The sequence below is a fragment of the Alligator mississippiensis genome, chromosome 15, assembly GCF_030867095.1.
Source record: "Alligator mississippiensis isolate rAllMis1 chromosome 15, rAllMis1, whole genome shotgun sequence".
NCBI lineage: Eukaryota > Metazoa > Chordata > Crocodylia > Alligatoridae > Alligator > Alligator mississippiensis.
This window is the reverse complement of record NC_081838.1, coordinates 6760638-6777947: the sequence shown is the minus strand read 5'-3', so window position 1 is coordinate 6777947 and position 17310 is coordinate 6760638. Positions and strand designations below refer to the sequence as shown.

The 17310-nt window shown below is 46.6% G+C and overlaps 1 protein-coding gene across 6 annotated transcripts in view; it reads right to left on the bottom strand.

Moving 5' to 3' along the window:
* The window catches only part of SPATS2 (spermatogenesis associated serine rich 2), a 37751-nt gene that overhangs the window by 12936 nt on the left and 7505 nt on the right, over window positions 1-17310 (bottom strand). For 5 of the 6 annotated variants that reach the window (XM_059719288.1, XM_059719286.1, XM_059719287.1 and 2 more), the window contains 4 exons: window positions 14382-14686; window positions 2039-2118; window positions 1602-1710; window positions 704-753 (listed from right to left, as the gene is read on the bottom strand). In XM_059719288.1, the coding sequence (XP_059575271.1) occupies window positions 704-753; window positions 1602-1710; window positions 2039-2118; window positions 14382-14406 (264 nt within the window). In that variant the 5' untranslated portion in view covers window positions 14407-14686. Of the gene's footprint in view, window positions 1-703; window positions 754-1601; window positions 1711-2038; window positions 2119-14381; window positions 14687-15886; window positions 15993-17310 lie in introns of those variants that run through there. The other variant, XM_014596517.3, reaches the window with a different exon arrangement.

The following is a 17310-nucleotide window of genomic DNA, read 5'->3' as shown; positions in this document are numbered from 1 at the left end:
AGACCCAACCTGCGGCTTCCCCCTGCTCAGCAGAGGCTAAACCTCTGCCAGAAGCTATTCCAGTCACTACCAGCCCTCAGTCATGCTCCCTAAATGATCCTGTACTCTTTGGCTTTTCATACCCTTCCTGGGCCCCAATTAGAGCTCTTCAGTATAGCTATCACTTTAATGCTCATCCCCGTGTGCTCGGTGCCACGGCACGGCACGCCGACACGTCAACCCTCTGCACGGGGTTCTGAGTTCGTGCGCAGCGGAAGACAGCTGCACCCAGGCTCCTGAGCTCTGCACGAGTAGCTCCCCCGTGCAGTGCTGGGGAAGTGGAGGGTTAAGCAAGGATCAGCATTTCCATCATCGTGGCAAGGGGCTGGGGAGGACAGCTTGTGCCTCAGCTGTAAGTTTTCAGGATGATTCAACAAGGCTGCATGGGACACATTATGCTGACTAAACAGCATACGTGGAGGATGGGATTTCTAAAGCATCTTTGAAACCACCATATCCAGCATCCCCCTCTCAACAGTGACCACTTGGTGGACTGGAGCCTGTCCCTAGGAAGCAAGCCTGCCCACAGCAGTGTATGTTTGCCTATCTGGTTTTCTTCCTCACTTCTCTCGATTTGGCTTGGTGTCTAACACACCTTGGACCTTTGAAAAAACAAAGAACCCAGAAGGATGATAAATACCCTAGCAAGCGTTTCAGGCATTACCTTTTTCTTGCCAGTTACTGTCCATTCTTTCAACACTTCACTGGCGTTGCCTGAAAGGAAATGCAGCAATCAGCGGTAGAAAATGTTTTGGGCTCTCACTTGGTCTCCACTGGCCGCGTGTTGGAATCTCCACAATTCAGGCCACCTGGAGTAGTTCCTGCCACTCCCCACATGAGCTAAGTTTCAATTCTCTCAGCTGATGTAATGAAAGGACTGGTTTCGTTTTTGCTTTGGGAAGGACTCAGAACGACCATTTCTTGCAGCGGTCTATGCTGGCTGCCACCAGACAGCCAACCCCTACTTGGCATAGCCATGCTGCAGACTGGCATGCTGGACCCAGCTGGGACCTGGACTCAGCTCAGGAGTTTGCTGCAGACCCTCTGACCTGAGCTATCTTTTTTCCATCAGTAACTTCCCACCTGCCCTGCAAGGTCAGAGCCCATCACATGCCACAGGCCGCCTGCTCCCAAGAGCAATCGAGAATCCATGTTTCAAAGGAGGCAGAAAAGCTCCCCCAGAGGTGCAGAGCAGAGGCTTCATAGTCTACATATACAGTCCCATGTGCATGCAGAAAGAGTCAGGCATTTTGGTCCCATATAACTGTCCCTTTCTTGACTTTTATTGGGTTGATGTCAGAGAAGCAAGGGAAGAATGAGAGAACCACCTTTGGTCTGCTCTTCTGGGAAGGAACTGGAGAAGGAGATGGTACTAGGATGTTTGAGAAGCAAGAAAAAAAAACCCTGTTCCAAAGTACAAGTGCTGTAGAGAGAAAACCTATGGCCCTTTCTTGAAAGCCGTGCAGCACAGACAGAAAAATCCCTACTACTTCTGCTGAATCAAACTCACAGACATCTTCACCAGAGCCACTTTTGATTAGCACAAGACTGCAAGTAGTTACCTTCCATAAAGGCCTGCACTGTTTTGTCCACACAGTTATCGAAGTGCTGCAGCACGAGGATGATCTCATTGTTGCTCCGGTTGGGGACTATCGCACGCACAGCACTGATCTGGAAGACAGGAGCAAAAGGACACATGTGAGCCATTTCTTACCATCCCTGCGACTGCTCAGCTTCCATCCAGGCAGATCACGATGCAACCTGCAGAAGCTGCTCTCTAGTGGATGCAGAAACTCCGGCAGCTCTTTGGATACGCGATCTTAAGAAGCCAGGACAACGCAGCTTGACTGGCGTGAGGCGCCATCAAATGCAAATTGGCAGTCAGTTCCCACACACTGCGTATTTCCATGCAGCTCTCAGCAAGTGGCCGAGAGCTGCATTTTCACCTGTTCTTCAGCTGAGAGTGACAAGTAAAAGAAAAGCCCATGGCCACACTTGCCTTCTCCTTCATGTTTTCAAAGGTTCCTCCCTGGGCCATCACAGTGTTGGACTGCACGTCAAAGATGAACCCCGACGGATCTGCAAAGACAGGGGAAGGCTGTGTTGTGAATGAGGGAGGAGATGTTTGGCATAACCCGACGTCCGCCTGGAGCAGTCGCTTTATGGTGGAACGCAGAATTTTGGCTGCCACTGAGAGCAGCTCTGACATCCCAGACACCCAGCTAGCTGATGATCTGCCCCTGGACTGACTGATCAGGAACAATACAGCTTCCTCAGGCGACAACAAACACATGCTTGCAATCAGTTGGCATCCATCAACTTTGGGAACATTTTAAGAGAGGAGCTTATTTGGATACCCCTTCCCCATCTTCAAGAACAGTGCTGCCATGGAAAGCCTGGGCACAGGCTGATCATCAGGGGCTGCCCCCGGCCTTGTCCCAGGTACAAAATTATCTGTTTACTTAAAAAGGGGGGAAAAGGGTTTTATTTTGCTTGAGAGAGATCAAACTCCTGAGCTGCCTGCACCTTTAACTGAATGACACCTTGTGTCGGAGCCTTGAACTGGTGGCTGAAATTCTGATTCATTCCTCAGCTCTGGGCCAATTCAAACAAAGAAAAAGAGCATTGCGGAGGCAGCAGCAAGCCGGCAAACTGAGCAGCCGCTCAGGTTGGGGTGATCCGCTAATTAAAGAGCATCTGAGCAGCCCGATGTAGTGCTTGTGTTCCCGTACTAATCTTAGGAGAATGCAGGATCCACCAAGAACCCTGGCACCACGGCCCTCGCTGGTACGGAGAGTGCATCTTTACCCACCTGGAATAACACAGACTTAAAGACAGCACGCTGAGAACCACCCACTGGCTCCTGTTAAGTGCCACCAGCACCTCTGGGGAAGCTCTTCTTTCCCATCTTCCCTCAGCCATGAGTATCCTGAAAACATTTGGGTAGCTCTACACAAGGCAGATGGGGAGGGGACTATGTTTCCTCTCTCTTGTCCAGTCATGGGAACAAGCTTTTCCAGGGGGGCTTCCACATCTTCCTCTGGCTACCAGAGTCCTACCCTTTGGACACAGTCCCAAACTGAATTTGCAGTGATGGACTCCAGCGTTAAAAAGGTGACTCATTTCTGACTAAGAAAGGGCTTGATTTTACTGCAAGACTCAGAGGGAGACAATTAAAAGGCTGTCTTGTCTTCCCAAGGTTTGATTCCCAGCAAGGATGACATCAGTCTGCAGAGGCCTCCTGCTTTACCTGCACGGCCTTACAAAGGACTGCGACTGGCATGACCTGGCATCAGTGCCAGGCACAGGATTGGCATCAAGTTTCCTAGGGACGATGGCCAGGCAGTGCATCAGCCCGTTTTGTTTGGATACAGGGTGTGTTTCAGTGCTGCTTTGTGTCGTGTTTGGTCTAGGAGAGGCTATAACCCTCTCAAAACCCACGGGGTGACAGCATTAGCAGAGCTCTTCTGGATTATTTCTACACAAACTACTCCCCACAGAGGCAACGTTTTCACCCCAAGCCCTTGACGCCGTTACACCCCCAGGAACTTTCTTGTAGCAACTTTGCAAGAGGAAATTCGCCGATTCACAGTTCGATGTTCGGAGCCCTACAAGGATCAAGCCAGAGGAAGCAGCTGCCCACATCTTTAGTGAAGCCTTGTGAATGCAGTCCTACAGCTGCCCCCCAGCTGGCTTTGTGGGCTGTACCTTAGGGGCAGCCCTCTAGAAGAGCTAGGCTGATGGGTTTCAGTTCAGCTGATACTCCATGCTGCTAATTCATGCTCTCTTTGCTCACGCTGGACATACCGCTGCCTTCAGCAGTTCCCAGACACCAACGCAGCGTTTATACCAAGAAGCCTCCAAATTCTGTGATAGCACATGAGCTTGATGGAAAGGTCAGCCTCTGACTAAGGCTACCTACGAACAGTTAAATCCTACCCCCATTTCTTCCCGTTTCAGCTGACCCTCCCTAGATTCAGACCTCACAAATCCAAGAGCCACTGAACTTCCTAACCCAAGGGTGGGCAATTATTTTGGGTGGAGGCCCACTTACTGAGTTTTGGCAAGCCATCGAGGGCTGCATGACAGGCAGCAAGGGGCAGATAAATATTTTCTAAATTTTTTAGGGGCCCCGCAGGCAGGATAGAATGGCCTGGTGGGCTGCATCCAGCCCGCGGGTCACATTTTGCCTGCCCCTGCCCTAACCGCTTCACCTTCCCAAAGGTCTCAAGGCTCCTCCCATTAGTGTCTCCAATTCCCATTCAAGTTCCTTCTTTGCAAAGGGCTCGCCAAAGAGCACAGGTACAGCACAGGGAGACCTAGGCTCTGCTGTCATCCCCCCTCTCACATGGGGTTGCAATGCAGTGAAAAGTCAGCATGTCACCTAGGTTCATCTCATGAGATTCCAGCTCCTGCTCAGATTAAACTTTTCTTGTACTTGTATTCGTATTGGACCCTGACCCGCTTCCCTAGAGGCAACATACTACAATGGAGCCATTGGAAAGCCTTCAGCTCCATGCTTTTGAGGCTGCTTGGTAGTATACACCTTAACATGGCTTTTTAAAAATAAAATAACCACAGCCACTACACTGAAGGTATGTGACAGTCTCCCTAGGGCGTGCTCCTAAGGCAGCTCCAGTGGCTGTCTTAGGAGCACACACCACATGCAGAGTCACAGATACCGTGCCATTTATCCTGGCTAATCCAGGGTTCAAACAAACCCTGCTCAGACACCAAGAGACGGCCAGAGTGCACAGCGTTTCCTATTTTCAAATCGGATCTAATTTGGATCCTGGCTCGCTCTTCTTTCTCTACACACAGGTCGCAGAGCAGGGGTTCTCAGTTGAAACCACACTCCTGAAACTGTGATCAGCTGCGCAACACAACAGGCCCGACCAGGTTTCATGACCCGCTGAAAGCATCTCTCAGACTGCTTGGTGCTTTTAACACTCCATGATCTGTTCAGTAGCGCTGCAAAGATACAGAGGAAATCTTTGATAAACAGGGCAGCATTTATGCAACTGGTGGATCCTTCCAAACAAGTCTCTCCAGCAAAAGACAGAAGGCTTCTTGTCTCCATCAGCAGTGTTTCAGCGTGCAGTTGCATGGGTGTGTGGGGATATAAAAGAAATGGCAAATCCAACAGTGAAAGCAATGGCCTGAGAGCGCCTCAGCTGCTCTCCCAGTTAGCAGATGAACTTTAAGAACGAAATATAACCTTACTCCGTACATGAGGCATGAAGCTCTTCGGGCTCCACCCAGCTCCTCATTAATGGAGCGGGCCACAGCGCAGGGCCGGAGTTTAAGCCCGTGCACATCTCAGCAGGTAACGCGGTAATTGTTTACTGTAGTTGCTCCCTCAACCTACAAGAGCCAAATTCCTATTTGCCCGAAAGCAGGAAGAGGGGGGCAAACAGCTCCTTCCTCTTCCTGCTACTGCCTGTCCTGAGCATACAACCCAGCCCAAAACGCCGTGCTCAAGGGATCTGTGTAGCCCCCTCTGGCAAGCACTGCTTAAGACGGGAGGTTTGGCCGAGTGCCTGGGCATGACACCTACTGCATGGCTGCTATGGCAGCACATTGGACATCAGTGTGTTGTCCCCCTGCCAGCATAGCCCTCGCTGCAAGTTTAAAGCTTTCTCGTCTGACCCAAGGACCATGGACATACGGCCAACAGTGAACAATGACATCTGGGCAAGTGGAAGCTCATTAGCCCACAAATTAAACAGGCTCACACCCTCCATACAGTACGCTGCATTTTCTTTGTGCCATGCCCCATCTGCCATTGCACCAGAGGGAGCACCCCCGAGAGCTCACTAAGTAATTAATGCATTTGCCATGTTACAAGGCAACTACAAATAGGAGCTTCTTCAGGGACAACTGTTGTCAGAAAGGAAGAGAGGTTGGAGCCTGTAATCCCCCCCCCCCCTTTCTGGCTGCCAAATGGGCTATGATAGTGTCAAGGGTGCTGCCCAGTCCGGATCTAAACATCACACCTGCACCAAAGGGTATCAAGCCAAAGTTGCTTGCCTGACTTATAAAAGCGGCATTCTTCTCCCATTAAGCCAACAGAGCCAACATGGCTATGGGAGACAGACTGCGTTTGATCCCGTTCTTCCCATCATTTCTAGACTGAGCCAAATCACACGCCTGCTACCCCCCACAAGCCAGAAGAACACAGGTAGATTTTCAGACTGCAAAGAGTTTGTGGCACCAACAGCCGGAAAAGATCATTATCCCTGGAGTCCCTGCAAGAAATAAAAAACACCTAAAACGAACCGTGTAATTTGACAATCCCTTTTCCTGACTTGTCTCTGCTTGAAAGCGCATCCATTGTGAAAGAAGGAAATGCCAGCTCCTAGACTAAAATCAGCCTCTAAAATGACTCAGTATCAATAATAAAGGAGAATCCTCTTCATCTCCGGAGTCCTGGGAATTATTTGCAAACAAGCTCTGATGGATTTTTTTAGCTGATCACAAAATTCCAGCCACTCCATCCGGGGCAATAAACTCAATGTAGAAGTTAAGACAGTCCTCAAAAAAAAGGCCTGGGCAAAAGGGGAAAATCCACAAGAGCATTGCCACCACCAGGCAAGCTACCAGACTATGACAAAGTCCATTTAAATTAAACTTACCTGATCAAAACAGGCTTCTGGAAACTGAAATCCCTTCCCCGAGATGGACAATACGACTTCAGCAACAGGAAGTAGCCAGGAAATTTTGACCGTGGTATTTTTGTTGGCTAATGCAAGATGCTGCTTGATGTTACATCCGACTCAAGCAGGTTCCAAATATGACACGCTCTGTCTGGTCTCCGGGGCGGGATGAACGCGCTTGATCCAGATATTCCTTCGCTCGAGATCAGGGTCCTGTCCTACGCAGACGGCGATGGCCCATCGGCCTCACGTCACAGTTTGCCTGTTCACAGGGCTCAAAAGGGCCCGGCGAGAGCAGCCTAACGTTTTCGGTTAAGCAGGTGCGGAGCAACGTGGCTTGGTTTCTGCTGCTGGATCCAGACAAATGGGCAAGTCCTTGTCCTCCCCGTGCCGAGCAAACGGCCGACTTCGGGGAATTGCGTCGCACGAACACTCGGAATTCCACCCAATAACGCGTCAGTTAAACTGTGAAACATTTATAGCCTCTGTGGCTTTTCAGGTCAGTGGTAACTGCTTTTACTCTCTCAGGGATGCCACGCACAACCTGAGCTAGTATCAAATAAAAAGCTATTTAAGAATTTTTCTGCAGGCTAAGAGGAGTTTGAATTTGCTGTAATAACAAGCATCTTCTGCCGCTCCCCTGTAGCAGGGATCATTAAAAGTCTCCGGCGGATACTGCAGGGAAGGCCAGACCTGAATGATCACTACGGGGATGGAGCGGCGAATAATGTTGGTGAATAAGGGGGGAGAAGGGGGAAAGGCAGAAAGAGAATTTCCTGTGTGCCAGCTGCTCCGGGGGAACCATTTCACGTGTCCACTCCTAGCTCATGGTAAGAAGGAGCTGGACTGTTTCAGCTCCGTGCGGGGCACGGGGCATGTACTCCAGTTCAGCATCTCCTTGCTAAATGGGAGTGGACACACCGAACAATTACCATGGGGCAGCTGACCTGTGCGAAGTTCCACGTTCCGTCCCCTCCACTGTTAATTAAGGTCCCGTTAACACCAATACTGGAATAAATGGTAGACCCACCTTAAAAAATGCACGCTTTACCAAAACGGCGGTAATAAAATACCCCCCCAAGCCAAGCTGTCATGTAACTGAGGGCTCTTCAGCTGCAGAGACGGCAAGGCAAAAGGCTTCTGCAGGATTCTTGGCTCTTATGCAATACGGTATACTCCTCTTCACGGGCCAAGAGGAAGGATCTCTGCCACGTGTCCAGCTTTTTGCACTCTAAAGAAACCCCAAAGAAGCCTGTATAAAACCATATCCCTCTCTGAAAGTCCTGGACCTCCCATCCAGTCATGCAAAGAAACCAGGGCTCAGGACCTCAGTCTATGGTGTAGGAAGTCATTTTTAATGCCCAAGGACACTGTCGTGATCTCACTGCACTGTCAAGCAGGGAAAAGGGTGGCAGCTGCACACAGGTTTCTGCAGATCAGTGGTTCTCAACCTTCCTTCTTGGACTCTAGGCCTCCCTCACCGGACTGAAGGCCCCCTCCATAACTCTTGAGAGTTGAGTGGCACCTGGTTTCAAAGATAAATTTGTATAATACAGTGCTTACCTCCTCCCATGAGGGCTGGGCAGTGGAGGTGGGGACTCATCCAGGCAGGGACAAGTGTGAGCTCAGCTTATCCATTTACCTTATCTGCTTATCTCCACATACCTCGCTGCACCTTTCAAAGGGTCTGGCACCCCTGGTTCTAGATGAGTACATCACTTCCTTGAATGCTGTTCTCCAAACATTTTAGAAATGGTCAGGTATGACACGGCCTCTAAAGTCAGAGCAGAGACTTGGCATTTGCAGGTTATCAGCTCTTCACATTTTTAATTAAAAAGCTCTCACTGTGGCACTGATAATCTGCAAAGTCACTGCAACTGTCTGCTGGGGCTCCTGGAGTGCTGCCCACAGGGAGGAAGTTAAATGTGCCCAGTCCAGGAGCTCGACATAAATGGGGCAGCTGTTTGAGGGCACTGGAAAACGGTCTGTTTGCTTTTATGTCCGTAAACAGGATAGGCCTGCTGACGAATATGTTCACCTGGAGCTTGGAAAAGGCTTGGAAAAAGACAGTGGAAAAAAAAGAAAAAAAAAAAAAAAGAGTCCTTTACAGAAATCCCATTTTGGCTCCAATCATCTGGGTCTGAAGAACCGGGGGACAGGATTTTTGTCCCATAAATGCTAAGCTGCTTCAGACAGCTGAGGCCTGCCCACATGCATGGAGAAATCATGCCTCTAAAACCAAACATTTCAAACCTGCTTGTGAATACAATGCTTCTGTGTGCACGGCGTTTCGCTTTCCAAGAGACAGATGGAAACACTTCCAAAACGTCTCTGTTGACTCATCCAGTTGGAAGCTCCTAATCTGCTTTTGCAGTGGCTAACTCTCTGCAGCTTACCCTGGATAGAGAGTCACAGCTGGCAGTATAACCTGAGCCCTGCCTATCGCTTTCAATAAGGAAGTAACGCAGCAAGAAAAGCTAGAAACCCTGCTGCGTTCCCCTGGCTGATGGGTAAGAAATAACCCTTTAGGATCATTGGAACTGCAGATTTTTTACTCTGCTCTGTACAGTTCCCATATGCACATGCAAAAGAGAAGACAACTTAAATTAAATTTGTGCCTTTTCAGAAAGTGGCTTTTCTAAAGAAAAGATCATTGACACTCAAAGAGAGCTGGGTTATAGTCTAAAAACCACCAACACAGTACTTTCTTCCTTTGTCTACCAGCTTCGTACAGCAGCCCTTCGTGTCTGATCCCATAATTTTGCTAACAAGCCACACATTTATACTTATCAACTACAAACCCCCACCCCCCGAATCCTCTGTGCCTTGTATGTTGAGCACCAAAACTACCAGCAAAGTTCTGAGCTACAAAACCTACTGTCCCCATCAGAGGCAGAAGACTGCTGAATCACCCTGTTCACCATTTCAGGTTCGTAAAGCTGGCAATTAGAAAAGTTGTTTTGACCACAACGAAGGTCCAGACAAGAAAAAAAAAAATAATGGTGGGGGGTACCCACACATTTTTAAGAGCATTTCCTGGATAAATGCACTGGAACAGCAGCTCTGCTGACAAACCTGCCTCTAGCATTCCTGCTCTGCATTTCCACCTGATGAGAAAGTACAGAGCAGAACACTTTAGCAAGGGCAGACTGAAAAAGGAAGGGGAAAGAAGGACCTTGACATTAAATAATAATAATGAAAAAAAATCTATTACTTCAGACCGCAGTGAATCAGCAGAACCACCTAACTATTCAAAATATTTACCCAGACAGTTAGCGCCACTGAAAGCGTTTTTCCTTTGAATCCTAAACAGTTCCACCGGGAATAAATTAGTCACAAGTTGAACTGAAACATTCAGTATAAGCCAAAGACGGTCCTACATCTGGACCCAAGAAGTTACACTGCAAATGGAGATGGATGATATGACTGGACAAGAGGCTGGACTGGTTTCTTTGCAGCATGTCTTTCAGTAAAAGAAGCTCTAAATAATTCAGCAATCTTCCAAGAGTACAAAGTGCCTCTCTGCCTGCACTTTGCATGCATGCTTTCACAAGATTTTTAAAATAGCCCTTTGGATAGTTTGGGTGATTCCTCTGCTCTGTGGCGCTTCAATGAAAGAAACAGGTGGGCATCTGATTTGGTTTCAAAACTGCTGCATTATTAAAAATAGTTATAGATCCTATTACAAATCTTTCAATAGTCCTCGCTGACACTCTATTAGAAAGCCAAGGATGGGGGTGCGGGGTTGGAGGAAAAAGGAACTCCTAAGCATGCCAGAGCATAAAAATATCCCTTTCCTGACCAGGGTTTTTATAAAGGAGTTGAAATCTCTGTTGACTCCGATAATATTACAAGCAAACAATAAAACAGAGTATGACTGAAGCTTCAGTCAGGACTCAAACAGGACAGGATAGGCTCAAGCAGGCCATCATCTTAACTTAGTGCAAAGAGGTGAGGGTGGCCATCCTCGATACCCCGAACAATACAGAACCATGAGGTTTTTATCCCTGCCCATGTTCAAGATTCATCAATCCCCTGTAGGTTCCCCATGCGAGCACCTAGCTGTGCACCTAGCCAGGGCCCCTTATCTAGGGTTCAGGGTTTCCATCAAGCCACAAACCTGCAGCTCCCTGAAGTTTCCCCATAAGTAACTACTTCCCTTCCTCTCTGCAACGTGCCCCTGTAGTTTTCCCACCATACAGCTAAAAGTCAGTGTGTACAAGCAAGAAAAGACTATGCTGGGTTCAAATGCTAATTCAAAGAAAGAGGTGAACTCAGCTGTCCTGAACTACTCTCCATTTATGTATTTGATACCTCTCCACTCCTGATAGCCGTGCAGGGATCGAGGCAGAAGAAACTGCTTTGGGACCCAGGACAGGATCACACGATGTGGAGACAATTAGGTGCAAAACTAAACCAGATGGCCATTTGCATGCGTCAGCGGTGTGTGAAAGGAAAGCACCATGTGCATGTTCAGGCTAAGCAGGTTCCATGTTGCGCGACAGGCGCATCACATGTGGGATATAAGAATCTAGAAAAGACACGATATTTTAGCTCTGCTTAATGAGCTGGATCTAAGCAACAGGTTAAAAATGTTGTGTGTACAACCAAAAATTCCTTCATTCTGTTCATAGCTCGTCTAGTTCTAGGTGGCTGTACACGCTATGCTTGACTGCTACACTCTGGGTTGGTCTACATGTGCATTTACTGTGCAGTAAATTACTGCACAGTAACTGAGTTTAGACCAGCGTCTATACGTACAGGTGTTAAAGTGCTGGAATGCTGTGCGTGGATTGATTTGGAACTAAAGCTAGTCCCAAGTCAGTCCAGACACACTGAGCAGTAAGGCACCTATATGTGTGTTACTGCACAGTAACTAATCAGGCATACATTTTATAACTGTATGATACAGGTATTAAATTTATGATCAAGTCGGCATAAGCTGCTATATTTATGGCACAGTACAGGTGTGCGTGTGTAGACGTTGCCTGTATCGTGCAGTAATTTTCACTTACTGCGCAGTAAATGTGCACGTGTAGATGTGCCCTCTCAGTAGCTTGCCCAAACCACTGGAAAGCCTATTTGTCTGGGATCTATAAGGAAGCAGGCAGGATTGGGGGTTTCAATTGGTTTGCCCCCTGCCACCATCCTCTGCCCTTTCAAACAAGCCATACTCATGATTTAACCTTAGAGAGGCTTTGTCCATTTGAAGTTTAGGGAGAAAAGAATGCCTCGATATTTGAGAAGCGATGAGAGTATGGCGCAAGTATTGATTTGAGACTGGAGGAGCTTGCCATCAGGAGCAAACAGAACTAAACCTACTGCATGGAGAAAGTTTAGCTAAGGATTGAGGCCAGTACGAGGAGTCCAGATGAAATGTGGATGGAGCATGTGTATAAATGTTTGCAGGATCAGGATGTTCATTAAACAGGTGTCAGCCTCAAGCAATAGACGACCAGAACCAGAGGGTATTTTAACAGCCAAGTACAAATTGGCTGCTGTCTTCCGTAGATTTTTTGCTGTTGTTGTGTAGGTATATTTCAGACAGAGAGAGCAAGCTCGTTTTTCTCAATAAAGATGTTCTGGCTCCAATACTTTGAAATAAGAAGTTCAAAGGAAGAACAGTAGTCATCAACTCTTCCAAGAGTACCAAACAATGGTACAAAAATTTGATCTTTAGGCTTCCATTAGCGAGGATCACTCTCTTCATACAAAAACATCAGCTCATCCCTAATCAATTTTAGCATTTTCACAAATCAGACTGATTTTCCCCACACGCTTGTTAGTCATTTATTTCTCAGTTGACCTTTGTTTTCCTGGATACAAACAAATCTTGCTGCAGAGATACAAACACATGCAGTCACAAAATGGCAAGGGAGCTCATAATGGTGAATGAGATGTCACTCACCGCCATCACCTATTCAATCGTGCCACTAATTTCCAGAAATTACAGTGGAGCTTACTAATGCCATCACAATTAAGGCAGTATTAGCATCTTCCAGGACTTCCAAAGTAATAGGGGAACTACCATTCGGCCTGCAACAGTTTGTCAGGCTTTATATGACGAGCACTCCTGAAATTTAGTTGCTGGGAACAAATAATGCCCAGCCAACTTGAAAACCTAGGATGATGCTTGATAAATGAAGCTAAGTCTGAGGGCCAAATTGTGGCGTTCGAGTACCACAGACAGAGAGCAAGCCTTTTCCTCAAAGCAGCCTATATTCTACGAGAATAACAGGCCCACTTTTTTATTGCACTTTTGGATCTCAGCTCCGAGATGTCATATTTCAACTGGCCTCTGGTTGGAATCCAGCGCAGAGCGGTGGCGACCAGAACTCTGACATCTGTTCAGTGGTCAACGTGAAACTATTTGGTGGTTTCATGCTGATTCCTAGGAGGTAGCTACTAGCAACCAAAACTGGGGACCTCTTTAGAATTTCAGCACACCACACAATTTGCACAGCATTTTGAATAACAGGACTAGAAAACACCACTTAGGCAATAATTCCTAACCCTTAAGTACCAGTACAGCAGCTAGCCTATTTTCTTCTTCTCAGAAGTGATCCTTGGAGGTCCAGATGAAGCACCGTACAACTGAGAAGGAGGGCACTGCCACGGAGAAGGGACTTCAGCTGATATCCTGACTCTTGGACAACGTGTGGTATTGTGGTTTAACTACATATGCAGGAAGTGGTGTATATTATATATATTGAAAAGCCATGATCCAACAAAAGCACTGTGCCTGGGTTTGAAAGTATTTCCCTACTGTTGTTATTTGAAACTTAAGGCCCCGATCCTGCCATCCGAGACACAGAGGTGGACTCTTGCCTCTGCATGGAGCTCTGCTTTCAATGGGCTTTACGCAGGCCCACACCTGCCTGTGCAAGCTGTAAATGTAAGGAAAAAGGCTTTCTCTAGGGTTTCAAGCCATTTCCCTTGTGTATCTGACAGCACACCGTGTCTAGCTGGTTTCAGAGCAAGCAGAGGACGTAGCATTGAAAAAAAATATTGACCAATATTTAAAAAAACCCAAAAAACAAAAAACCAACCCGCAAATTGGCAGGGAGATCTGAGGGCAGGCCAACTGCCAGACAGGAATGTTAACCCTTTTTTTAAAGAAAGAAAGGATTGGATTTCAAGCAGCTGGTATCCCTTTAACTCTGAGAAACTGTTAGGTGCACACCACAGTGAGTCTCCACAACTATTTTAGTTGCATGTAAAGACTGTGCAAACGCGTCACGCTGCTTCAGTTGGAAATAAGCTTGCTTCTCGTTATGCAAGTGAATAGGAACATCCAACCAAACAGTGATTGGTCTAAACGCTTCATTAAGTTCACTATGTGGTCTGGACATTGCTTCAAACTCAAACTGGCAAGAGGAAGAGAACGTTGCATTGGTGTTAATTATATCCCAGCAAAAGAGCGTTGGTATTGCAGACCCAAAACAATCGGACAAACTCTCTGGTGTTATTTCTAAGCAGTGCGATATTCACATCACACTGGCTCTGCCTGGAGTCTGATGCCGTCAGGGACATGAACTACCTGGATCCCATGAAGTGCTGCCCCACTGCATTGTCATACTTGAGTGAGTTTGGGGAGAACAATACTCTATTTTCCTAACTGATGGCTTCACAATCAATACTTATATTTATTGGCTCTGAGCAAGTCACGTTTCACATGGATCTTACCTTTCTGATTCTGTTTCCTGGCCATCCCAGCGTGTTTGTTTTTTATGTCCAGTTAAAAAGAAGCAGTCCTTGCCCTTGAATAATGCAGCTGGCAGCTGCAATTCACACGTTGTCTTGTATCAAAGCAGGAAGTGGCAAATATCTGTTTTGGGATGGTAAAATCCCAGCTGTGAGGGCAAATGGGGTCTAGAGTTGTCAGAAATTCTGCTGACAAGACAGCAAAGCACTATCGCTCCTTCCTCTCAAAAGCAACTTCTTGTCAGGAAGCCTGACTGCAGCAGTTTGGACTGTCCTTTCAACACGATCTGAAAGAAAAAAGAAAAGAAAAGAAAATGGAAATGAGTTAGAAAACTCCTGCTGTATTAGCCATGTGGGTATACAGGAACTCACCCAGGTCACCGAACTCTTTCCTCTCTTGTGCTTTGGAAAAATAAAATTTGCGTTTCTTTAAAAAGGCACTGAAAAACAATCAATCAGTCAGGGATTGGGTTTCCCCCAATGAAGATTTTCCATTTTAGTTCTTGTACTCCAAGGAAAGCAGGGGCTGTTCTGTCTCAGCTTTTCATAGGTATTTTTTAAGCTGACCTCCACATACATGTGACGTTCCTGCACTAATTAGCGGAAGCACTGTAACAACATACATGCGGAGAGCAATTTAAAAATCCTATGTACAGCTGAGAAAGAAAACGCCTGCTGTTTTTGCCGTGTCAGGCAGAACAACAGGTGAAACCAAGAACAGGATGCAAAATAAGAGAACAATAGTGACCTCTCTGCTCGAGAAAAATAGCCAGTGGAGCTGTGCCAAACCAGCCTTCTCTGTAAAGCATTAAAGCCACGTTCAGAATAAAATGTAGGACCATGGACACAGTTATTTCAATATATAGATTGGGTGTTTTTTTACAAAAAATATTGATTCCTAACCAACAAAAACCAACGGTATGAACGGTCTGAAGGGCACTTGGATTCCTGCTGGAACCAGCACGCTCTAGAATGACACTGAAATTGCTGTTTCATCGTTTAGAAAGAAAACTGTATGGCTCAAGTATATCGGATAATTAGGAGCGAACAGTAACTCTCCTCATCAGGAATGGATTCTAGAGGCATTCCCAGGGTATAGATTACAAGCGTAGGGAATGCAGCAACACTAACGTGATACAAGAAACTACTGACACCGGCCAGAAGCACAATTCCCATAACACAGGCGCTCCCACCAAATATTCTGAGTTATAAATGGAGGGTTTGGTACAATGAAAACAGTGCCAACTGAAGTATGCAAGTGTTCAAAATATTGTTAGACCTAATCACGTAACTCAAACACGCAACACAAGCTCCGGGAAAGCAGGAGAGAGAAGCTGCACGAATCCAGCATACTCACTGTGAGCTGCAAACTGCAAACACAAGCGCTCTTCGCCTGTAAACTGAGTTCTTGGACGACTAGCCCATGCATAAGCTCGTACCCTGATCAGCCTTTGGAACAAAATCGTTCCTCTGTTCACACTTAGTACCTGGAAGCGCACACCCCGCAACACCGTAGCATCTTAAAACTTTTCACAACACAAGCGAGATCCTTGCAACAGCCGGGACACAGAGCGAGGGCTCGAACCTTTGACACCCAGATAGCGCTGAACGCTGCCTCCGCCTTCCCCTGCCGTCAGCACCTTCAGGAAACCTGCTGCACCAGGGGACACTGCTGCTGCTCGGAGAGCAGATGTGCTTTGGATCGTCTGATGACATGCAAGTTTCATGTCCCCTCCCTCCTGCCTGTGTGCTGCCTGCGTGTAAGCAGGAAGTACACAGGACATGAGCCCAGGATCTTGCTGCTACAAATACTCAAACAGAATTCTCCTGGGTTTCGAGACGATGTCTTTTCTGGAGACGACCAGCTCAGAAGGAGGAAGTGCCACGTGCACCCACCTGCAGTCAGAACTAGACCTCTAACATGTATTTTGTAGGCTCCTTCAAGAGCAGAGCTGTAAATGAACAAGCCTCCTCTCTATAAAAAGTAAATGCTGACACAAAACATGTGCAAAAACTTCCTGTGATCCAGGAAGCCTGTGAAAAACATAAGGTTGGTTTTAAACAAACAAATACGATGCTTTCCCCAATTAAATTCATTTAGATTTTTCACAGCTAGATTTTTAAATGTACTTTAGGTTGTGAGGAGTTTGCAGGTGATAATTCATGGACAGAAAATAACTAAAAGGCGCATCTCATTTAGACCAAAATTTAGCCACAATACATAAAAAAAAACCTCCCAAAAAGCCTGTGGAACCTGGCTCTTCTCTAGCTCCTTTGATCAGAGCATTTCAAAGCACGAGATTAAATTTTATCCACGTTACAAGTGAGAGTAAGTACAAAAATTAAGTCTGGGAAAAAATACACGGGCTTTTATCGGCAACAAGAAATTGTTTTCTGCCAAGCAATGGTTAAGCCTAGCTATTGTACATAAATGATTTCCTAGTTACAGAGCAAAGATGCATCCAATAACACATCTGGAGGCCAACACAGACTGTTTGAAGATGGAATCAATACTGCTTCACCAAATGAAATTGTCAGGGGGAAGGCGTGGGCTGGACAGTCTGAGACAACCTTGGCCTACGTTCAGATTCAGTTTCACAAAATTGTGCGACCTCCTTAACCAGAAGCCTTGCAAGGAACTCATCAGACTGAAAACTCTGCAACATGGTTGTTCGACACAAGGGTCAGCTACATCTGCATAAATATACTGTTTAAATTTGAAAAAGAATGCATTTTTTTCCCTAAAAACTGAGCGGGGAAAAACACCTCCTTAAATTCCAGGATAAGTAACCATGGGCTAACGAATTAAAAATTAATTAAAAAACCTGCAGAAAAGCAAGAGTGCAATGTCTTCTATAATGCATTATGCATTCTATAAACACCAGAGAGAAATATTCATTTATTGGGGCTT